General features: G+C 41.5%; 1 protein-coding gene across 1 annotated transcript in view; it reads left to right on the top strand.

Annotated features, from left to right (window-relative positions):
• Positions 1–23,888, top strand: part of SUCLA2 (succinate-CoA ligase ADP-forming subunit beta) — a 28,014-nt gene extending 4,126 nt beyond the window's left edge. The window contains exons 3-11 of the mRNA XM_001513578.5: positions 5,597–5,696; positions 5,924–6,086; positions 9,945–10,073; positions 11,162–11,300; positions 15,780–15,941; positions 16,047–16,189; positions 17,101–17,221; positions 20,928–21,016; positions 23,076–23,888. Of these exons, the coding sequence (XP_001513628.1) occupies positions 5,597–5,696; positions 5,924–6,086; positions 9,945–10,073; positions 11,162–11,300; positions 15,780–15,941; positions 16,047–16,189; positions 17,101–17,221; positions 20,928–21,016; positions 23,076–23,150 (1,121 nt within the window). The 3' untranslated portion in view covers positions 23,151–23,888. The remainder of the gene's footprint in view (positions 1–5,596; positions 5,697–5,923; positions 6,087–9,944; positions 10,074–11,161; positions 11,301–15,779; positions 15,942–16,046; positions 16,190–17,100; positions 17,222–20,927; positions 21,017–23,075) is intronic.
• The last annotated feature ends 264 nt before the right edge of the window (positions 23,889–24,152 follow it).

Here is a 24,152-nt window from a genome sequence, read left to right on the forward strand (position 1 = left end):
CCACTCTGTCCCTCAGTTTCTTCATCTGTAAAAGGGGGATAAAGTACCTGTTCTTCCTCCTACTTAGACTGTGAGCCCAATGTGGGACAGGGACTGTGTCCAACCTTTTTAATTTCTATCTTCCTCAGCACTTAGAACAGTGTTTGACACATAGTAAGCCCCTAACAAATGTCATTCTTATTAATCACTGTATTAGTAAAACAATATTTTTTTTCACCTTTAGATGAGGTGACATTACTGCCTTTCTATATTTGCTGGCATTTCAGATATATTGCAAACTTAGATTCATTGTGCCTCTTATAAAATAATATATTCGTCTTGCACTCAAGTGTGGATGTATGTACTCGACTGGAAATGAGGTTGCCTTTTACCAGGGATATATATTGCGGGAGATAGAGCAGCAGACGGAATGTCACCATCAGTGTTATTTATCGAGTGCTTATGATGTGCAGATTACTAAGAGCTTGGGAGAGTATACAACAACAGAGTTGGCAAACATGTTTCCTGCCCAAAATAATCATACAGTCTTGATGGGGGTGGGGAACCACAGTTTAAATAAATCATTTATAATATATAATATATAGATATAGACATAAGCGCCGTGGAGTCGATGATGGGGCGAATATCAAATGCCCAAAGGTCACAGATCCAAGCGCATAGATAATGCAGAAGGGAGAGGGAGCCAGGGAAAAGAGGGCTTAATTGGGGAATGTGAATATTGTTTGGTGAGAAGTGTCCATGAGTTGGCCACAGCAAATTTAGAACTTGCAGCTCAAGCTCCAGACCCTGGGAAGAAGATCACAGTGGTCTTTTTGGTTGGAGTTTACCTGTTTCCTCTTCCTGACATTGCCGCTTTTTTCTACCGGGCTCCTGCGGCCTAAAGAGAGAATGATCGTCCCTCTCTAAAAGAATATAGTCATAGCAAAGAAAACCTATGGAAAAACAGCACATGGATGCAGTTCATTTTATTGAAGATTTTGAAGGGCCCTTTATAGTTTGATCACAGAAAGCCAATTCAGAAACTACTTCTTTATAATCCTATAAAACACGAATCTTACAAAAAGCTAACGTCCTTATTCTACACAGTCTAGCATCAGATGATTGCAATAAACCTCACCTGGTGCTAATTCTCGGCATATTTTCTGACTAGAAAGCATCTAGCTACTATCACTTTATTGTATCTATAACAGAATTCTTTAAAAAAAAAAATACTAGGCCCCTATCGTGCCCAGATCCCAAGCTCATTTTCTAGCCATCAACTAATTAAGATAGCATATTTGGTAATCATTTGAACACTTTAGAAGAGCTCTCACTCTCTGTTCATCAGGGACTAGTGTGTACATTGTTCTACACTAATCTTAAAGAATGTAAATACCATTCTAGGGTCAGACCAGTGGGCCAGCCAACCCAGTATTCTGAAATACAGGTTGTGTTCAAGATTGCAAGATCTTGGAGGAAGAAGGTGATGATTGACATTTTTGACATTCTTCCTATTGGTTATGGCTTTAGGCTGCAGAAGATCTCTTTGCTGCCTTCTTTTGTGTACCCCTAGGCATATAAGTTGTCATTTGGACTATAGAGTACAAAGATCAGTCTGAATTAGTTTTATCACTGTACGTGTCTCTGACTCATGTCGAACAAATGAGTTTTACAGAGAGTATTTCAGGTGGCTGATGATTATCAGGAAAACCGATGGCAGGGGAACAGTCAGTGAGAGAGGGGGTGAGGGACTTGGCTATTTTCCCCAGTTTCCTTTCTGTTTCTTTTTCTCCCTCTCGCCTTCGCTTCTCCCTTCCCTACTCTCACCTCTCGGCCTGCACCTCATTGGAAGTGAACCTGCGCTGAGGGCGCCCGGGATCCAAGCCTGTAGAAGGTGAGGACTCCGCAAGTACAAGTGAGGGGAAGCGGCAGCAGCGAACGACAGTGCTGCCATACAGTGAGGGGTTGCGGATGGAGAGGAGGCTTAGGGGACCCAGGAGGACTTTTAACGAGGGAGATGCAGGGGCGCCGCTGACAGGGAGCACTCTGCCAGGACCGAGGAAGGCTCAGTAAGCGTGAGACCCCTGGCCGAGAAGCGGTGGAGAGTGAAAGTGGAGCACCTAGAAAGGGTAACACGTGTAGCGGGGAGCTAAATGACAAGGCCGCAGAAGAGAGGTGAAATGAGAGCTTTGTGAAGGAAGGGGACCCTTGGATGTGAGGATTCTGCACTAGGGGACAGAATTGGCTCCTGAAGAGGAGAAGGAAAATGAGCCCTGACCATGGGTGTTTCTGAGAGGGAGGACTGTGTGAGAGTCCAGAGAGCAGCATCCTGACAGAGAGAACGTTCCTAGAAGAGATTGTTTAAGGAGAAGGGAATTGCACTGACGCTCCTGCCCCAGGTGAAGCCGCCGACAGTGAGGACACAGGGTTCCGGAGCTTTCAAGAGGGAGCTGTCGAGAGATTCTGAGATCACAGAAGGGCTCGGGACAGTGAGGATTCTGGAGTCACCCACGCAGGGGCTGCTCGGAAGGAGCATGCTTAGCGGGCACAAATGGGGATGGTCAGATTACCCAGAGAGAGTTGATGATCTTGAGCACCTTGGGGGACACCTGGCTGAGGACCATAAGAGAAAGCTGAGGAGGACCCTGACAGTGAAGACTCAGGACAGAGGGTGTCGTGGATGGTGAGGACCCTGCAGGAACTCCAAGGGTGCTGTGGAAGGTGAGGACTCACAGAGTGGACCGTAGGCTCGAAACACACTGTAGAAGCGCAGGGAAGGGGCTTGCTGACCTGGGGGGGGGGTCTCTGCAAGGGCACCGGCAGGGCTGATGGCAATGAGAACCTGCAAGGTCACAAAATCACCAGAAGCTTGGAGAGTTGACCCCTAAGAGGGAGCTGTGGACAGAGAGGATCCCTGGAGCTTACGGTGACTCCTGCTGAGGGAGAGAACTGCTGATTGGGCTCAGCAAATACACAGAAGGGGCCAGAGGGCGGCAGACAGGAAGATGTTGACAGGGAGGACTCTGCAAGGGCACGGAGAAGCTTGGGGTCACGGAGGACTCTACCAACCCACAGGAGGGGCTGAGGACAGCAAGGACGGAAGCAACCCAAGGGCTGAGTGATGGGCGGACTGCACAGGGACACCGATGGGGCCGATGAGGGTGCAGGAGGACATAGTGGAGGCTGTGCGGTGGGGAAAACTTGGGGGAGATTGCGCTTTTGACTGGAAAGACACTGATCTAACGCAGTGGCCCGCTGAGAATGAGGACTCAGCGTGAGCACGAGGGAGCCGCCGAAGATGAGGGCATGGCAGATAGGCGCTCACCTCTGGGAGCGATAACAATGCAGCGGCCAGAGCGTAAAGCGGGGGCACAATGGAGCCTGCTTTGGGAGCGGGAGCCCAGAGGCTCCTGCTGCTCCTGAGGGATCGACAGGGAGAACTAGGCAAGGTGATGCAGAGAGATGAGAAGGCTACAGTTCGCTGATTGAATTGATTTTCCGTAACTCTTTTTTCCTTTGTTAAGGTCCAGCAGATACCTCACTTTCTGGCAGTGGACTCCTGTTTATTCATGGACCAATTACCAGTAGAGTTTCCAAAATCTTTTAGTATTTCTTTACCCTTGGTCTCAGGCTGCTTCCTTGAACAACCAGCAGACCTCTCTCAGTTTATATGTTTGTACTTATCCTTATTCAGAGGTGCCCTTTCTGTGGGGGGAGGGAGGTGATCTTTCCCGCACCCTTGACATCATGGAGGTGAAGCCCTTTGTTTCTCATAATAATAGTAATAATGGTATTTAAGCACTTATTCTGTGCCATCCACTTTCCTAGATGCTAGGATAGATGTGAAATTACCAGTTTGGACACAGTCCCTGTTCTGCATGGGACTCACAGTCTAGGTAAGACGGAGAAGGATTTAATCACCATTTTACAGACGAGGAAATGAGGCACAGAGAATTTAATGACTTGCCCCAGGTCATATAGCAGACAAGTGGTGGAGTCGCGATCGGAATCCAGTTCCTTGGGCTACCAGACCCATGCTCTTTCACTAGGCCACGCTGTTTCTACACAGTTTTTGGACAGGACAGGCAACTTCAGAAAGCCTGTCATGACCCTTGGAACCAGAGATGGAGCCAAGATGGCAACTCCACATCTGGTCCTCTGAAAAGCAAGATGCAGTTCTCGGCCTGGTCTGGCCTCAGGACTATTTGGTTTCCATCTTCACTGGCTGTGAACTCAAATTCTTATGTCAAGTGATGAGGATGTTCTCTATTAGATCAGTAAACATTTGAGTATCTGTGGGCCAAACATTAACCAGAACTCTGAGTGAGTGAGTCTTTTTCAGCTAATTCAGGTATTCTCATTCTGTTTTCCCATTTTAGGATCTCATCCTAGTATCTCGTCCTTTTAAAAAGTTACATTGTTTTTGCCTATCGCATACATGCATGCACACAAATCTTCCTTAACCAGGTCCCTTATTTATATATTTGTTGTTCTCTTTAATGCAGATATGAGGATGCAGTTCTCCGTTTCTTCTTCCACTTAGGTTTTTTTTTTAATTGAAAATGTATATTGAAAAAATACATTTTCCATTCCCATGCTGTATTGTAAAGCTTCTTAATGCCACAAAACCCCAAAGAAACACCATTAAGGGAGTCTTTCCTTTTTTTTTTTGACTGTGTACTTTTGAAGCCAGTTATCTCACTCTTCAGTCAACTTTCTAAAGACCTAAGGGTTGCATCACTTGAGTTGTGTAAAAATAAATACTCATTTTGTTTTAGGGAATCAATGGGTGATCTGAATGCATAACTTATTCTGCAGATAGGGTCAAAACACCAATGAACTCAAGAATTTTCACCATCCCTTCCCCTTCTGTACAAAGTCTTAGTTCTAATGAGTTGGATTAATTAATAAATCACACCTATGATCAATTTATATATATATCCATATATGCATATGTATAACTTTGTGTGTATATACATAACTTTGATATATATTAAAATATATATCCAAGTTCTTATGTGCTTGTTCCCTGACTCTTGAGACCTGAGGTTCTATTCTGATTTGCAAGTCTGCTTTATTGACTCTGTGTTTCTTATGCAAGGTAGACTCCAGAGGTGGATGATGAAGCTCAGACACCTTACCAGATGTTCCTTAACATGTGACAGCACTGTATTTCTTAACCAATTCAAACTCTCCTTAATCACGTGTCCTCCATTTGTTTTAAGCTAGTGTTAAATACCTGATCTTTAACTGAGTATTTTTCTTTCTTCCCTTCCCAATAATAGTAATGATGATGATGATATTTGTTAAGCGCTTACTATTGACAAGGACTGTCCCAAGAACTGGGGTAGATACAAGGTAATCAGTTTGTCACACATGGGCTCACAGTCTCAATCCTCATTTTACAGATGAGGTAACTGAGGCCCAGAGAAGTAAAATGACTTGCCCCAGGTCACACAGCAGACAAGTGGCGGACCCGGGATTAGAACCCATGACCTTCTGACTCCCAGGCCATGCTGCTTCTCCAATTGTAGATTTATGTTGTATGTTCTAATTAACAATTTCTTGTTTACTGAACGATAACTCATTTTTGATAGTAATTATTTTTTCCTTTTAGGTTCAAAAGATGTTGTGTTAAAAGCACAGGTCTTAGCAGGTGGCAGAGGAAAAGGAACATTTGAAGGTGGCCTCAAAGGAGGAGTGAAAATAGTTTTTTCGTAAGTCTGTTTTAAATGTTCCAGATGCTGAAAAATCTGTATTTTAAACAACCATGCCTCAGGTGTTGTCATTGCAATACATTTAAAGGACATTAATGTTTAAATAATACAATTTAAACATAAAACACAAGAAGCACTGGGGGGGGGTTGATTTTTTTATATGTGATAAAAATTAAACTCGGAATAGGAGATGTGAGGTTCTGAGGCTTTTTTTTTAATTATTTCAGGCCAGAAGAAGCTAAAAAGATTTCTTCCCAAATGATTGGGAAGAAGCTATTTACTAAGCAAACAGGCGAAAAGGGCAGGATATGCAATCAAGTACTTGTCTGTGAACGTAGATATCCCAGGAGGGAGTACTACTTTGCAATAACAATGGAAAGGTCATTTCAAGTAAGTAATCATAGTGTTTTAGTAATGAATTTGGTGTATTCAGACTTAAAAACAGCTCTAGCTGTTCTTGGCACAAGTCAGATTTGTATTTGAAAATGCAGTTACTTATATCATGAATCCCATATTTACTTGCGTGAAGATAATTATTCAGCCCTTTTTTAAAAGCATAGTTTGCTGTATGATTCAGGAAAAGCACTACCACATCATTTAACGTATAGCAGTGTTTAAGTTCCACAAACTCATTTATTGTGACATCCTTATCTTTTTTTTTTGCTTTCATTTTGTCAGATGAAAGCATTTTCCTACCTACAACGTACCACTGGGTGGTAGTCAAGCTGTACTGTTTTTGTGATTTTTTTGAAGACTTAGAACTATTTTTGGCCTCACGGGGGAACGCGAGCTCTACCATCAACTTTGCCTAAATGAAATCGAATTTAAGTCTTTCTCAGTCCCAAGTCTGAAGCTTTTCAGTTGCCTTGGGATCACCTTCACTATGCTCTTTTTCCATATATCCTGCCTACATTGGCTACCAAGGCAACCTTTTGCTGGGTCATGACTCTTAGAGAAGCGGTGTGGCTTAGTGGAAGGAGTGCAGGCTTGGGAGTCAGGGGTTGTGGGTTCTAATTCCGGCTCCACCTCTTATCAGCTGTGTGACTTTGGGTAAGTCACTTCACTTCTCTGTGCTTCAGTTTCCCTCAGCTGTAAAATGGGGATTAAGACTTAATCCTGTGAACCCCTCGGGGGGGGGGGGGAGAGAAGGGGGGGCAACCTGATTACCTTGTATCTACTTTAGTGCTTAGAACAGTGCTTGGCAAATAGTAAGCACTTAACAAGTGCCGTCATTATTATTATTGTTATTATGGCACTGCATCGCGCTGTGCTATGTCACTTGAGCTAGAAAATGAGTCCTGTGTGCATTTTGCAGTGAGCTTGACCCTTACCTGCCTACTTACCTGTTGCCCTCCGAGCCTCAGTAGGAACATAACTAATGGGGATAACGGAGTGTAAGTACCAACTTGTTCAAAACTTTATCATATAACCACTTCCTGGGAGAAGCTTCTTGGCCCTGAGGTCTCAGGACCGAAGAACTTGTCCATATTTCTCAAAGGAAGATTCCCTCATCTTTAAATATATTTTTAAGATGACTTGAATTTTATGTTGCAGTGTGTAGATAGAAGAAACCAAAATCTGCCAAATATTCAGCTCTAAATATTTCAGGGAATTTGGTTTATGATATCTAGTTATTGTAGTAGTTGTTATTTCTAATATTTTGTCGGTACTAGGAATAGGATTTTTGGAATCTTAAATCTTAAAACATGCAAGGATTCTTGTTACTAATAATAATTGTGGTTTTTGTGCAGTGCTTGCTATGTGCCAGGCACTGGGATAAATTCAAGATAATTTGGTCAGAAACGTCCCAGTCCCACATGGGACTCACAGTCTAAGCAGGAAGGAGAACAGGAAATGAATTACCATTTTATGAGTGAGGAAACTGAGGCACAGAGAAGTTGTGATTTTTCCCAAAGTCACATAGCAGGAAAGTGGCAGAATGGATTAGAATGCAGGTCCTCTAACTCCCAAGCCTCTTTCCTTTCCACTAGTCCATACTGCTCTATTTTGGGCCATTCAATTGAAAAAGATCTTCATTTTAGTAATTAAGAGTTTTCATGTAAGATATTTAAAATTGTCTATTAATGTAAGTCTCTGAAGGTCACAAAGATAATATAAGGAAACAAAATCACCGTTAGGAAATGAGTAGAATAATTGCTAACCATAAATTGTTGAAAGTGTCTCAAAGTATTTCTAGTATATTTCCAAAGTCCTGGGGAAGGAATCTAAAAGGGAGCCCTAAAAACAAGATATGATTGTTCAATCTTCTGGTCCCAGAAGGAAATCTGCGTAAGAGTCAACATTGTGCTTTTAATCTTTATTGGTTTTTAACTGGCCTTTGGGTATTCTTAGCACAGGGTAATTAATGTATAGGAAAACTACCTCATAATAGTCTCACCCTTTTTTGCAGACAAACCTCAAAATGTCTTCCAAATATTAGGGAACCTTTGATTTTACTTTTTTCCTTTCTGTTTTTAGGAGCTGATCATTCAGTTCTCCTGTGCTTTGTGTCCATTCTTTCGTAGCCACAAATGAGGTTGGATTGAGTTCCAGTAGACCCAAAACAGAGCCAGATGGTGGGCCCCTCCAAGGGAACCAGAGAAGAGAATGATGAGTGGAAGTTCCTTGACTTTTGCCTCACTGCTGGAATTGGCTCTGAGACAAGAATCTGCTCTATTTTCTGCCTCTGAGCAGTTCCTTGGTTTACAGCCAGATTATGCCCTGCTAGGAGTAAAGGAACTTCCAGGAACTTCCAATTTCTCCATTGTACCAATGCCCCCAGAATTAGGGAGCACCCAAGGAAATTTGAAAGGGGAAGTATAAAATTAAGAAAAAACATTTTCTCTCCACAGGGGATGGAAAACAAATAGAATTCATTGCCAAAGAAAGCTGTGCAGAACAAAAATTCATGGAAGAGTGGGCCATAATTAGTTGCAAGGGGGGGAAATTAGGCATCAATCAATCAGTGGTATTTATTGAGCACTTACTGTGTTCCGAGTACAGTACTAAACACTTGGGCAACTACAATACAACTGGTAGACGACATGTTCCTTGTCCGCAAGGAACTCACGGTCTAACGGGCGAGAGAGATATTAAAATAAATTAATAAATTGCGGTTATAAGTGCTGTGGCATACTTTCTTAACGCTTATGGTAGATGTTGAAAAAGGCATACAGCATGTTGCTTCCCCAAGCATCCCGTTGCAGTTGCCGAATTTGGAATACTAAGCATAGGGGCTAGTGTTCTGATCCCGTCCTGTAAGTTGTAAGATCCTTTTTTTTTTTTTAAAAAAAAAAAAGGTATTTAAGTGCTTACTACATGCCAGGCACTGTACTAAGCATTGGGATAGGTGCAAGCTAATCACCTTGGACATAGTTGCTGCCCTACATAGGACTCATAGTCTTAATCTCCAAGACTTATTCCTCTCAAGAAAGAAGGTGAAATGAAAAGAAAATCAATTTTGCTGCTCGTTAGCTTTGAAAAGAGGCGGGAAGAAAGTTGAAACTATTGAATTGAGGTTTTTGCAGTAATCACCATTTAATTTATCCACCTTATGTCTCATTATGCTGTAAGCGTAGATAATTAAAAGTTCACCTATTTGTCTTAATTGGATGGATAAATTCCCTTTTCGTCCCTTCAAACTTTAGAATGGATTTCATCAATGCACTACCTTAGTTAAGAGAGGAAATGAACAATACCAAATGCAGTTGAAATTAGAGAGATTTAAAATGGAAAGAATATCATTTTGGAAATTGTCATTTAGACTGGGTTCCTGGGCTGCCTATCAAATTTTGGGCTACAAAAATAGACACCAGTTTAGGTGACAGCTATCATGGCAGAGTCTCCTTAAATAGGGGACACATCCACAGCCTTTCCTCTCCCATTCCTGTCTTCCCCCCCTTCCAGAAACCAATGGGATCTGAGAATTAGGGGTCTTCCTTCAAGCAGTTAGCACTGAAGCATCTTTTCTTTACCCAGTCTTATGCATGTGGGTGAAATCAAAGATAGAGGTGCTCTGAAAACCTTGGGGCTTCAAGTGGGAATTCCACTTACACCCAGCAAGAGGGACCCCTGTGCTTCTGTGAACCCCAAAGGAGGAGATCAGATGGACTAACTTTAAAAATGAATGGATGCTTTTGTGTATTAATCTGTTACTGGCTTATTTATTTTATATACCCTGGGAGTACTTTTGTTAAGAATGAGACCTGAATGATAATTTGATTAAAATTTGCTTTTATTTTTATTTAGGGTCCTGTACTAATAGGCAGTTCTCAAGGTGGTGTCAATATTGAAGACGTAGCTGCAGAGAATCCTGATGCCATAGTTAAGGAACCTATTGATATCATGGAAGGCATCAAAAAGGAACAGGCTGTCAGGGTATGTTGCTTCAAAATATCTTGCTTCCGGCCCCATAATCAGAGAATGTAGACATGAATCCATTTTTAATAAGTGATTAGCTTTACATTAAGCAAGTGAACCTGATTGACAAAACTCCTTTATCCATTTCAAAGCAAATCAAAATATGGATTTGTTTTGAGTAGGACTTATATGCTGGACATCTTCCATTTATATTTGCAAAAGCCATATATATCAGAGTATGGGTTTTTGGCTTAAGAAATAATTTTTGAGGAGGTCACTGGATAAAATTCAGGTTTCAGTGCAAAAGCCTCCAGGTTTTATTTTTATAATTCCCTTACGGCCAAATCTGTATGTCACATCTTCCTTGGTAGTCAATCAATTATATTTATTGAGCCCTTATTGTGTACAGAGCACTTTACTAAGTGCTTGGGAGAATACAGCACAACAATATGACAGACACATTCCAATATGCCTTTCTGGCAAGTGACCAAATGAATCCTCTGAAGGGAATAGGGGATATTGTAGCAACCACAGAGAAATGCAGCTAGTGCTAATGGTTGGTTTATATTTGCAAAGCTTAAGACTTCATTCTTATGGTAAAGGCCAGAAATGTTCTATAAAAGGAACTCCAAAATGACTTGGAAAGAGCCAGCTACCAAATAATTTGTTGGTTATGGTATTTAAGTGTTTACTAAGTGTCAAGCACTGTTTTAAGCACTGGAGGAGATACAGGTTAATCCTGGTGGACACAGTCCCTGTCTCACAAGAGCTCATTGTCTGAGCAAGAGGGAGAATATGGATTGGATCCCATCTTTACAATTGAGCAGCCTCTCGACTCCTTCCCCTCCCCCTCTGAACTAAGTTCTTACTCTGGGCTAATATTTAAGTGAATATATTGATGTGCATAATTATGCATAGTGTAGATATATGAAAATATGTAATTAAATTGTATTTTAATGAAATACAATTGTACTAGTGGGTAAGGGTTGCTTTGCCATTTGAAAATGAAATCCTTTCCTAAAACTGTGGGTGCCAAAACTTTTATAATCTGTAAATGGTTTTCAGAAAAAAAAGACCACACTAACTGTGAATATGTATGTTTTCAGCTTGCCCAGAAAATGGGATTTCCTGCCAACCTTGTGGATCCAGCAGCAGAAAACATGATGAAGCTGTATAACCTCTTTATGAAATATGATGCCACTATGGTAGAAATAAACCCAATGGTAGAAGATGCAGATGGAGTTGGTAAGTTTTCTTTATTTTTAGAGGGATCAAAAATTCTGAATTGTCATTTCAAATGAAGGAGGAACATTTCCTAATGTAGAGATGGGTCTTTGGCAGGTTTTTTTTGGGCAGGAGCATGTTACCCAATAGTGGAATCCTGATAATATTATTCTTAGCCACATACAGGAGAAGATTAGCTTGTCACTTCAGTTGACAGAGTAATTGCTAAATTCTGTCTAACTTAGGTGCTTGGTGGTGAATGGAATGTGGAATCATCAAGTCTTCTCAGTGCAGTGTTTTCTCTACGTTTCTTATGTTCTGGCCTAAATTTTTCTTAAAATGTGGTTTTAAAATACCCCGAGTACTGAAATTTTTGTAAAATAACATGTTTTATTTCAGTAGTACCCAATAATAAATCTCTTTGGGCTTCTAATTCTCTTCAGCGTTTATGAGGCCTCTTTTTCAACATAGCACCCATAATTAGATTTGACCTTTATGCTGAAGTCTGTTTCTGGTAGTGTGGTAATGGTGCCTAAATTCTGTCACAGTGGAGTAGCTTGTAAACCTTGAAAGAGTCATTGAATTTTCAGTGTTCATTTTAAAAATCTGAGGGCCCTGTTGCAGAAGAATAGTTGCGCGGTAATTATATTAAAAATGCCTAATTAGTAGGATAGCATGAACAGTTTCTCACACCCTAACTTAGGTGAAGTAGGATGGGGTGAGCTGATTGAGTGCTTTAAAGGAGTAAGGAGTAAGTGTAAGGAGTTTCTGCTTGAGGGGATGGATGGGCAGCCATTGGAGGTTTTTAAGGAGTGGGGAGACATGTCCTGAATGGTTTTGTTAGATGAGAATAGAATGTGGATTAGAGTGGGGAGAGACAGGAGGCTGGGAAGTCAGCGAGGAGGCAGATGCAGTAGTCAGAGTGGGATAGGATAAGTGCTTGGATCAGCACGGAGCAATTTGGAAGGAGAGAAAAGGGCAGATTATAGCAATGCTGTGAAGGTAGAACCAATAGGATTTAGTGTCAGATTGAGTATGTGGACGGAAAGAAAGAGGTTGGTCAAGGACAACGCCAAAGATACAGGCTTGTGAGGTAGGGAGGAGAGTGGTGGTGTCTTCAGTGACGGGAAGAACGTGGAGGACAGGGTATGGGTCGGAAAATAAGTTCAGTTTTGGACATGTTTAATTCGAAATGTCGTCAGGACATCCGGGTAGATATGTCCTAAAGGCAAGAGGAAGTGCAAGATTCAGGGAAGGAGAGCGGTCAGGGCCGGAGGCGTAGATCTGGGGATCTGCTTAGTACTCTCTGGACTGCCAAGGAGCTGAAATATATAGCAAGTCTAATGACACATCAAAAGGTGGGGAGGAATGGTGGTTGGAGGAGGGCATCTTTGGAGGTTTTGGCCTTGGCTTTGAACTCTAGCCCCTTGCATTTGGAATTGCATCTTTCATTCACCCCACGGCACTTAACGTAAATATCTGTGATTTATTTATATTAATATCTGTCTCCCCCTCTAGACTGTAAGGGCCTTGTGGGCTGGGAATGTGCCTACCGACTCTGTTACAGTGTATTCTCCCAAGTGCTTAGTGAAGGGCTTTGCACACAGTAAGAGCTCAATAAATACAATTGATCGATCGATAGCCCCAAAGAGTCTCCAGCAGCTCCAGCATCCATTCTCGGCCAGGTTGGAGAAATAATTAGCGGCCGGATCTCTGTACTTGAAGACCCCAGTTAATATCATGAAGAGTTGACAGGAGTCTGAGAGTTGCATCAGAGCCACCCTCGTGACAGAGGTGGCTGGAGATGGCAGGCCTGCCACAGGGATCTGAATGAACCTGCCCAAACTACTCAGTAAAGGAAAGAATAATCTGAAAAATGTTTCTTCTGAATTTGAGTGATCCTACTTGCAGGCTTTCCCTTGCTCCCCTGCAGCACTTGACTCTGTAATCTGGCCTGAGGCAGGCTGAAAACCTGCCTCCCACTGGAGTTGGGCCTGCTAGGGACAAGGGGAAGCCTGGGCTTCACTTTTTAAAAAGATTTCTTTGACTTTGCTTCCTCTCTACTTTGACTCAGTAACCAGTAGCCCTCACTCGGCCCTCGCATGTTAGATTTCTGAAAGAGAAATAAATGAGGCAGTCTACTCACAGTCTCACCCTAATTCCCCAAATACCTCTGAGGTAATTCAAATCAATAAGATTTAAGTTGAATGATCTAACTTTTTTTATATATATCTAGCATATTTAACCAATTCACAACTTCTCCCCTTAGTTCACATTAAACAGGAAAAATCAGTTCCCAAACACATTCTTGATGGACAGACTGGGTAGGCAGAACTTGCTGATTTATTTCTCTCACATAGCTATTTTGAACTTCTGATGCTGATAAAATCTCCTGCTGTAAACACCGGTCAAGCCACAGTCTAGTCATGAAGGCTTTTGGGTGGAGAATCTGTGCAGCATTACTTGCACTTGTCTAATCCCTGCCATTTGTGCTCCTGCTGGGCTCGTAGGCTCAACGATAGGAAGATGGGAAGGGGTGTGTGTATCAAGCTGTGAAACTCACATGCAAATTTTAAGTTCGAAACCCATTTTTCAGCCAGTGATGCTGTGCTGTAGCACCTTAGACCAAAAGGCTACTGCCAAGCTAGCTACCTCGGTAGCCACTGCAGTCATCACCACTTTATTGGCCAGCTGTTTTTCGGGTTCCCTTTTAGAATGAATGTGGGCCTTCATTGAGAGTGAAGTAAGAGCAAACCACAGATGCCGGAACATGTGCCAACTAGGTAATAGGAGACTGATTGGAGGCTGATAACCAAGAGCAGAGGGAGCAGGTAGGATGACAGAGTGGAAATGTCCAAATACCCATCTGCCAGTTCTGCAACTTTGTGAAGTTATTAACCAAAATAAGGTGGAACTATTTGGAGAATCTCTTACTGACAGACCAGTAACATAGCAGAAGGGGTGGTAAACACCAAAGCCTCTTGAGTGGATTTAATTTGCCTTGTAGTTGGAAATATGGACACTCTCCCCCCTCATCCTCCCAACCAATGCTTGATTGAGGTATTATGGTGGAAGTGTCACTTATCTGTGCAATTCAGTGAAAGACATTTTGGGTTCACGAAGGTCAATATATTGGGCAAGAGGCAGGACCGAATTCACCCACCCGAGGGTCATGTTTGGGGGTTTTAGAGCTACTGTAGTGGGGTATGATTGGTGTGATGGAGTTTGGGAGAAATCCCCTAGGTACTTCAGTAGAAGTCAGTTCCACTAAACTAACAGATTAAGAAGCCATTTTAAGCAATGGAAATTAGTATGTGCTCATGTGACCTGGCTCCAAAAAATGCAGTCAATTCTGCCTCTATTTGTTTTTATTGGAATTCGAGCTTAAACTCTGGGTGTATGTTTATGCTTTTTTAGCCTAGAGATCATCAATCAATAATATTTATCGAGTACTTCCTGTGTGCAGAGCACGGTACTAGGTACTAGTAGTAATGGTATTTATTAAACACTATGTAGAGAGCACTGTACTAAACAGCAGGAGAGAGTACACCGGTGGGAATTAGTCGCTATCCCTGTCCCTAAACTCATAAGGGGATCATGGCCAGAAGGAGGTGACAGGGAGCAGTGGTACATGTAATAGACACTGCAGAACTTTGGAGGCGAGTGAAGATATTGGCTGGTGTTTTTTTTGTTTGTTATTTTTTTCTTTAATCACTTGGGGATACCTACTGTGTAGGTTTTTCTGATTGCCCAGATAAAAGCACTTGGCCTCCAATCTTAACCCCTGTGATGTTTGGAAAGAATAGAGTGATATAGTGAAATATTTGTTCCAGTTCAGATGGCCAACAAGTATTTACCTTTCCAATGAATCACACCAGAGCTATTGATTGTTACCTGGCAATCAGGGCATTTGTCTTGGCTCTCTGAGCCAGGCTCTCCTGACTTTTCATTCACCTGGGAGAGGAGCTGGCAATTTGAGAGTCAGGTCAAATTACAGAGTGAATTGGCAAGCAACCAATAGCCACTGGGTAGCTCTTCCTGACCCAATTATTTGACTGTAGCAGGGCATAAATAAGATTTATTTTGTTAATGATGAACAAAAATCAGCATCTTTGCCCTTCCTGTACCTTTTTTTTTTAAATGGCATTTGTTAAGTGCTTACTCTGTGCCAGACACTGTGGTAAGCACTGGGGTAGATACAAACTAGTCAGGTTGGACATAGTCCATGTCCCACATGGGGCTCACAGTCTTAATGCCCATTTTACAGATGAGATAACAGAGGCACTGAGAAGTTAAGTGCCTTGCCCAGGTCACAGAACAGCTAAGTGGAGGAGCTGGAATTAGAAACCAGGTCCTTCTGACTCCCAGGCCTGTGCTCTATCTAATAGGCCATACTGCTTCTTCCCTCACTCTTATAGTAGGCAAAGCTTATCTGTTTGCAGTACTGTATTTTTGTCTTTGAATTAAATCGAAGACCAAATTTTCTTTTCTCCACTCAAGTGCTCTGTATGGATGCGAAGATTAATTTTGATTCCAATTCTGCATATCGCCAGAAGAAAATCTTTGATCTGCAGGACTGGACACAGGAGGATCAAAGAGATAAAGATGCAGCTAAGGCAGATCTCAACTACATAGGACTGGATGGAAACATAGGCTGTCTAGGTACTGTTCTGGGGGTGTTTTGGGAGAGAGGACTGGTGTTTAAGGAGCTCTGGTTTGGTAGGGCTCCTTGCTGAAGGAATTGTTTTTTTTCTCCCTTTTACTCAGTGAATGGTGCTGGCTTGGCTATGGCCACAATGGATATAATTAAACTTCATGGAGGTACTCCAGCCAATTTCCTTGATGTTGGTGGTGGTGCCACAGTCCATCAAGTAACAGAAGCCTTCAAGCTGATCACTTCAGATAAAAAGGTAAGGCCAGCACTTCTGTTTCAACTTTGAAAGAGAATAATGTGTCGACTTTGAGGATAAAAGCAAACTAACACGCTCCCTTTGGCCCAGTTTGGGAGCCAACATTATTATATAGTGGATAATTCCTCAGTATAATGCAACATTAGCAGGAACAATAACATTTTTGTAGTTATGGTTGTATGTGAAGCTTGGTGGCTCTCCAGAGTGAATATTAAATAGGTTTGTCATAAAAACATGGGGCCAGTCAGATGTTAAGTTGTCACCCAGCGGGTCCCCATGCCTTTAAGTGGAACCACACCTAAACCATCCCTGACATGTGGGAATATACTCTTGTCTGGAAAGCCTCCAGAGGAGGAATTTCAAAACCTCCCTTGGTAATTGAGTAGCAGTGCTCCTGTCAGGGATTTTTTTTTTTTCCACTGTATTAACACTAAATCCCTCATGGCTACAGTCTATCAATTCCCTCTTATTCTATCTTAAGCAGAATGGAAAACAGCTGTGTAATGACCCCGTGTAACGATCACCTCAGCATTTTGATGACATAACTCTGTAGTCCTAAATTTAAAGATTATTTTCTTCACTGCAACAGTATTTCTCAAGAAACACTTCTTTGGCTGCAGTCAAGATCCCCAGCTTGATTAAGTGTGGAACTTGCCATTTTAGTTCAGAGTTTTAAGGAAGTTTTCCTCATGAAAAAAAGGGCTGAATTCATGGCATTGTGGATGGGATAGTGACTTGGGATCAAATATAAATTATCTTTGGGTTGTGATTCTATTAGATTCAGTCCAGATTGTCAATTACTTAAATTTGAAGCTTCTTAATACTGCAAAATCAGTGTTTCCTTTGGAGGATAACTTAGTTCCTTTTGATTATCTTTTTGAAACCTCCTCATATTCACTTTTCTCCCATAGGTGCTGGCTATTCTGGTAAACATTTTTGGTGGGATCATGCGATGTGATGTTATTGCCCAAGGCATAGTCATGGCAGTGAAAGATCTGGATATTACGATACCTATTGTGGTACGGTTACAAGGTCAGTAGTCAATCAAGTAACTTTTAAATTTGACTTGCAAATTAATTGTTTCCGATTATAAACCACAGAAAATTGTAGACATCTTCTTTACAGTAAGCTATATATAGTGAATGTACTTTTATACCTACTCTGTGTAGTTTGCCATAAAGATACTTTTTATAATAATGGTAATACATTGTACCTATATGTACATATATATGAACACTGCAATAAATGCCGGAGTAGGTTCGAGGTATTTAGGTCAGACCTTTCCTGGGGCTCATAGTCTGTGTAGGAGGGAAAACAGGCATTTGATCCCCATTTTACAGATGAGGAAACTGAGACTCAGAGAAATTAAGTCACAGGGTAGGCACAGAGGCTCTAGACTGAGCTCTTTGTGGGCAGGAAACGGGCCTACCAACTATATTGTTCTCTGCCAAGCATGTGTGTCACATACTTTATGTAAAATGGGGATTAAGACTGTGAATCCCATGTAGAACATGGACTGTGTCCAACCTTGTATCTACCCAGTGCTTAGTTACAGTGGCTGGCACATAGTAAATGCTTAACAAATACCATTAAAAAAGCAAATAGAACAGTGGGCAGCACACAGTAAGTGCTCAATAAATGCCATTAATTGATTAAACTGGCAGAGCCGAGACTAGTACCCAGGACCTTTGAATCTCAGGCCCGTGCTCCTTCCACCAAGGTCTAAGAAAAGAGCAGCTTAATATGTATTTAATGAACATTCACGGGGTTGTTGGTGGAATTCAGCATGATTTGGGTGTGCCTTTGCAGTTCCATTGTGCAGCTCAGTATATTACTCAGTTATTAAGATATTTGGGAACATGGAGTAAAATAATCCCCTAATAACCTTTTGAAATGCTAAATGTATGGTTAAGGGTTATTACAGTGTTTTTATAGTGGGATACATAGATCACCTGATACCCTTTATATAAAGCCATATCATAGTTTGAGAATTAGTGATAAGTACTCTAAAATATGTACAGTTGTCCATCTGTATTCCTGGCGGATTCATTAGAGAAACCCCTGCAAATGAGATAAAGCTGCAAATACCATCTGTGCCGGATGACAAAGGTTTATCCAACAACTCCTGGCCGCCTGGGGCTTCCAAGGGGATGTAGGGATTATCTGCCAGCCACTGACTGCTGGCATCTGGAGACAGAGCAGACGGCAGGGGCTGGGGCGGGACCCACTGCTGCTGGTGGGATCCACTCAGTCTAGGCAACCACAGATAAGGCGAAATCGCAAACGAAAAATCTGCCAAAGCCATGGGACAGCTATATGTAACTATCTGAGCAGAATTACTTGCATAGTGTTTTAACTTTAGGTCTTATTGGGGGGGGTGGGGGGCCCTACTTACAGAATACCATTACTTACACATTTCCTGAATGCTTACATGGTGCCAAACTAAGAGTACAGCAGGCATCATCTTTGAAACGTGACCCATGTAGGGCAAGGTCAGGGAACAAAAACCAAGCCCTTTGACCTGAATTCTAACATCTTAAAAAGCAGTTGATAGGCCTAATCTTTGGGTGCTTCTAACCAAATCTGGCTATTCTGAGAAGTGTCACTGAGATCCTAAGGCTACTTACCCCGTGGTATGACCAATTGAGTCTAAATAAAATGCTCAGTTTGACTTTCTCCCATCATCCTCAGAGTAATGCAAGGCAATGTAGTTGGTTGGATCACATTCAGCCGAGTCTCTACTTCTGTGTTAGGGTGTAACGAGACCAGGAAGCTGCTGTCAGAATTCTCTGGGGCTCTCTTTCAGCTCAACAGGCAATGAGGGATATCAAATGCCTTTGATTGTCATCCAGAAGTTGCTGTATGCTATTGTCTTTGTTCTGACAGTACATTTAGAAGAAAATGAGTAGATGACTATAAACTGCTTTGCAGAGACATTATAATATCGAGGATACATACTAGTCTGCACTGTGAAAATCCTTCACACACCCAAAGATTTCCATTGGCCACACAGAGCTCCATATTGTCACCCTGTACTACCCAGTCCCGACTGAAGTTCTTTAAAAATGAGGGTGTGTCCACCGTCATATGACTGTGAGGCTAAGAGCTCTCTAAGGGCAAGGACCATGTCTTTCTTCTACTTTATGTTCTAAAGTGCTTAGTACAGTTCTGTGCCCACAGTAGATGCTCCAGAAATGTTGTTGGTGGTGGTGATGGTACCTAGACCAACTGCAGAAGACACAGATAGCTTCTTGAGAAGTTTCATGAGTGTCCCCTAGAAAGAGGCTTGACATCAAATAGCAAGACAGGATGACCAACAGCAAGGTCCTGGAATGCAGTCACTCTGTAAATTCTCTGTCAGCCCAAGAGTTTAAGTTGGTAGAACGCATGAAGAAAATAAATAAGAACAGGATACCCAGTCAGCTGCCGTATGAGGACATGAAATGGGAAATTTATAAGTGGGGAAGTCAGAACTAACATTTTAAAGACAGTGTGTGGTATCAATATGGCATCAAGGTTGAATATCTCTTCCGCTAGACTGTGACGTCCTGGTGGGCAGGGAACGTGTCTACCATCTCTTTTGGGCTCTCCCAAGCACTTAAAATAGTGCTCTCCACCCAGTAAGCATTCACTACATGTCATTGATTGACTGACTGATCCAAACTGAAGGAATGTAGAGTAACTGTAGAATACGAGCTTCTGTATGACCAGTGGCTTGGATCTACCATAAATGCCATATCTAACTTGTAGAACAGTTCTGTTAGTATTGCTTATGTGCCCTTCCTAACTTTAAATAATTATAGTACTTGTTCAGTGCTTATGTGTCAAGCACTGCTCTGAATCCTGGAAATGACAAAACAGGATCACAAAATCAAGATCCAAATAATTGTGGTATTTGTTAAGCACTTATTTTGTGCCAGGCACGATACTATGCTCTGGGGTAATACAAGGTAACTGGGTTGGACACAGTCCCTGTCCCACATAGCGCTCATAGTCATATTCCCCATTTTACAGATGAGGTAACTGAGGCACAAAGAAGTGAAGTGATTTGCCCAAGGTCATGCAGCAGACTAGTGGCAGAGCTGGAATTAGAACTCAGGTCCCTCAGACTCACAGCCCCGGGCTGAATCCTCTAGGCCATGCTGCTTCCCTGAATGCAGCCAGTCTCCCAGCATTGAAGCAATACTTGGTTAATTCATACCATCACTAGATGAGATAGGTAATTGAATTGATGACTGCCCAATGACCAGACTTCTCCTGAGCAGTGAGCTGATGTGGTAGAGACTATAAACTAGGAGGAGGGAGGAAACATTTTAAAGACAAATTGAAGCATAACTTCAGTTGATGTGACACCTGTAGGCCGCTGGGAGAAAGAAACAAGACAGATGAACTTTGAGATCAGCAATTAGAAATGGAGTAACTTTTAGAGGAGAGATTTCAAGAAGGTAATTACAGGCACCATCCAAAACAGAATCAGGTATTGGGGGAGCCAAGGCAACAGAAAAGGAACAATCTTTTAATACACCTTATGAGGAAGGGATGTGGGTCTGACATTCTCTTTATCAGCCACACACACACTTTTAGGAAATATCATCAGAAGTATCTTTTGAGTCCTGAGGACAGCAGTAACTAAATTTCACAAGGCTATAATCAGAATAAAATACAGGAAAGCACTTTTGAGTTTTAGAAAGAAAATGATTTCATGAATCTAAATATGATTTGTTTTAATCCTCTCCAGGTACTCGAGTTGATGATGCCAAAGCCTTGATTACAGCTAGTGGTCTTAAAATTCTTGCTTGTGATGACCTGGATGAAGCTGCTAAAATGGTAAGTAGGTGATGACAGTTGCAAAATTATCACAAGATTATCCCAAAGAAGCAGAAATGGCCTAATGGAAAGGCCTGGGAGTCAGAGGACCTAGGTTCTAAACTTGGCTCTGCCACATGTCTGCTCTGACCTTGGGCAAGTCACTTCTCTGTGCTTCAGTTGCCTCATCTGTAAAATGGGGATTAAATCCTACTACCTCCTACTGAAACCTTGACAGGGACAGGGGCTGTGTCTAACCTGATTAACCTGTGTCTACCCCAGTGCTTAAAACAGTGCTTGGCACTTTGTAAGTGCTTAGCAAGTACCGTTATTATTATTTGAAAAAAATACTTTTTTTGAAATTCAGACTGCTCTAATATAGTGGCAAATTTCCCCAATATTTTTGCAGTTTGAGTGAATCTGCCATGTTATATAAAGAAGCAAGTAAAATCTTGAAATTACAGTGACTGGTAAACAGAAAACAAATCAAAGGGCAAAGTCTTGAAATGTTACATCTGTAATTCTATTTATGTTGATGCTATTGATGCCTGTTTATTTGTTCCGATGTCTGTCTCCCCCCTTCTAGACTGTGAGCCCATTGTTGGGCAGGGATTGTCTCTATTTGTTGCTAAATTATACTTTCCAAGCTCTTAGTACAGTGCTCTGCACACAGTAAGTGCTCAGTAAGTACGATTGAATGAATGAATGAAATGTTCTGGACCAAAAGAGTAGGCGGAGAGGTAATGAAGAACTCAGAAGTACAAATGTCTCCTATGAGGCATTCTAAGTAAAAGCTATATTGCCTTTTGGATAATTGTTCTCTACATTACTTCCTCATAAGTCAGGCAAAATGTATTGGAATATCATGACAAACACTGTATTTAATGGGATGGTTGTTTTCATATGAATGTAACTTCTTAATTTTACTCCGTGAGATCAAGTTAAAAATATGAGGACTTTGGAAATTTCCCTCCCACCTTTAATGCTATATACTAAAATCAAGTGAAATAATCTGATTTTTGTGGATACATGACAGGAGACTTGGAAGCCCAGGGAATACATCAGATTCACTCAGTATGGTTCTATGGTGTTAAAAGTCAGTTGTGAATTCTTCCCTCTTTTCTGTCTTCTTGAATAACCTCCATTTCCTAGTATAGAAAGATCTTCCCTGATATACTTCTTTCAGCATTACAGTGTCAGCATTGGGCATTAATCCAAGTACCAGGATAGTAATTGAATCACCAGCTATTCTGTCCTGGAGGTGAAAGTGCTACCTCTTCGAGCCAAGTTCACGTCTTGACTTACATGCAACTTGTCTAAAGTTGTGGCTTAATGCACTTTTTTTTAGAAATGGACACCATTAAATTTCTTTTTGTGCTTCGAAAATATTAATGTCTTATACAGAACTCTGTGATCCTGCTCCAACAATGACAAAATTCTGTCAAAAGAAGATCCTACTATATTTACTGGGCCATAAAACACACTTTTTAAAGGGAAAAAATGACTTCACATGTCCCTGAATTGTTACAGTCAGGACCTCGTTCTCTGAGGCAGTTAAGTAGCCCAACTGCTTACACTGCCACCTTAAATTTGAGCTTGAGCAGCTCTGAAACATGCCAGCTAAGCAAGGCTAGGGCTTCCCATTAGATTGGGGTGACATGACTGAATCCCCTGACTCCTCCTCCCCCGCTCAGGTACTAAGATGTGGTTTCCTTAGTTTGGCAAGTTTATGTTTTGGGTTATCCTGCTTTACACAGTCAGAAGCAGTTCTGATCTGAAGATGTCCAAAGAGCACTGCTACACTGAACCCAGTTTTTGAAATAAAAACTCAGGATGATTTTCTTTAGTTTAGATTTTTTTTTAAACTCCAAAACCTCACAGTCCCTTATATTTTGATATGTGCTACAGTGCAAGGCAGGTAGTAAATGTTTAAAAGTAAATTGAGTTTACACTGCATTTTTCATATCAATAACTCCCTTTGGCCTAACTTCCATTTAATTCAAAGAGAAGAATAATTCAAATTCCCCCAAACTCTGTATGGAAGCACAGCCCCTCACAAGATTTGCTTTTTTTCTTTCAGGTTGTAAAGCTCTCAGAAATTGTCACCTTAGCCAAACAAGCTCAGGTGGATGTGAAGTTTCAGTTGCCAATCTGATCCCGGAAACCTGTGGCTGACAAAGTGTTCATGTGCTATGTTCTCTGAAATACTGTGTTCTGTGGTATTCTTTCTTTCTTTGTTTCTCCCCCCTGTCACATCGTGTGGAAGTTTTTAATTGCCTTCCAGGCGCACAAATATTGACTTATCTGGTCCGCATTTAATGATTCTGTTCAAAATGGTCGGTTCAAGAAAAGAAAGTCTAGTGCAGATACTTAATTTCTCCTTTTGATGCAGCTTCCTTCTCCAGCTTCTGCTGAATGTCACTTGCAATATGCTCGTTCATTATTGTCAGTAACAAAGTTTTTGGTTGGAAAGCTTCTTATGAATAAAAAAAACTGAAGGTAAACTTTATTCTTTTCCCGATTGGTTTCAGTAATAATAGTTCTAATGGCTTGTGTCTCTAGTTAGAAGAGGAATGTATTGAAATGTTTTATATCAGAGACATTTATCTACCTACCTAAAACCTACAAATTATTATTTATAAACAGTGCTTTCAAACACTCCCCAGAATATTTAAGCATTCAGTGATGTGACCAGTCGATCAATCGGACAATATGTTTTAATCACTACAAAACTTACTGTAGCACTGAAAATCCTCATGATTTTTGTGGTGCCGTTAATAAGCACCATCTAGTTTTGTATATGAACAAATAAAGCATATTTACAGAGGGCTTGGCAGACTCAAAAGAAATTGAAAGATGTCAATTTTAAGTTAATAAAATTCTCCCAAATTGATTCTGAGTGCCGTCTCTGTCCGTCTTCAAGGTTTTTAAATTTAGGAAACTTAGGGGCATGTACTTTAGGGGAATTGGAGAAAGAATAAATCTTGGCCCGAGGTTGGTCCCAAGGTCCAACAGAACCTTGAACTGACCCTGGATGCTTGGGTTTACCTCCCATCTCCCTGCGTACGTGCCTCACCTAAGTAGCTGTGTTGTGACAGAGTTCTGACTGTAGTAGAATTGTGTGGCAGGGCCAAGTCCCATCTTGCTGTTTAAGTGT

The sequence above is a fragment of the Ornithorhynchus anatinus genome, chromosome 20 (assembly GCF_004115215.2).
Source record: "Ornithorhynchus anatinus isolate Pmale09 chromosome 20, mOrnAna1.pri.v4, whole genome shotgun sequence".
NCBI classification, from domain to species: Eukaryota; Metazoa; Chordata; class Mammalia; order Monotremata; family Ornithorhynchidae; genus Ornithorhynchus; species Ornithorhynchus anatinus.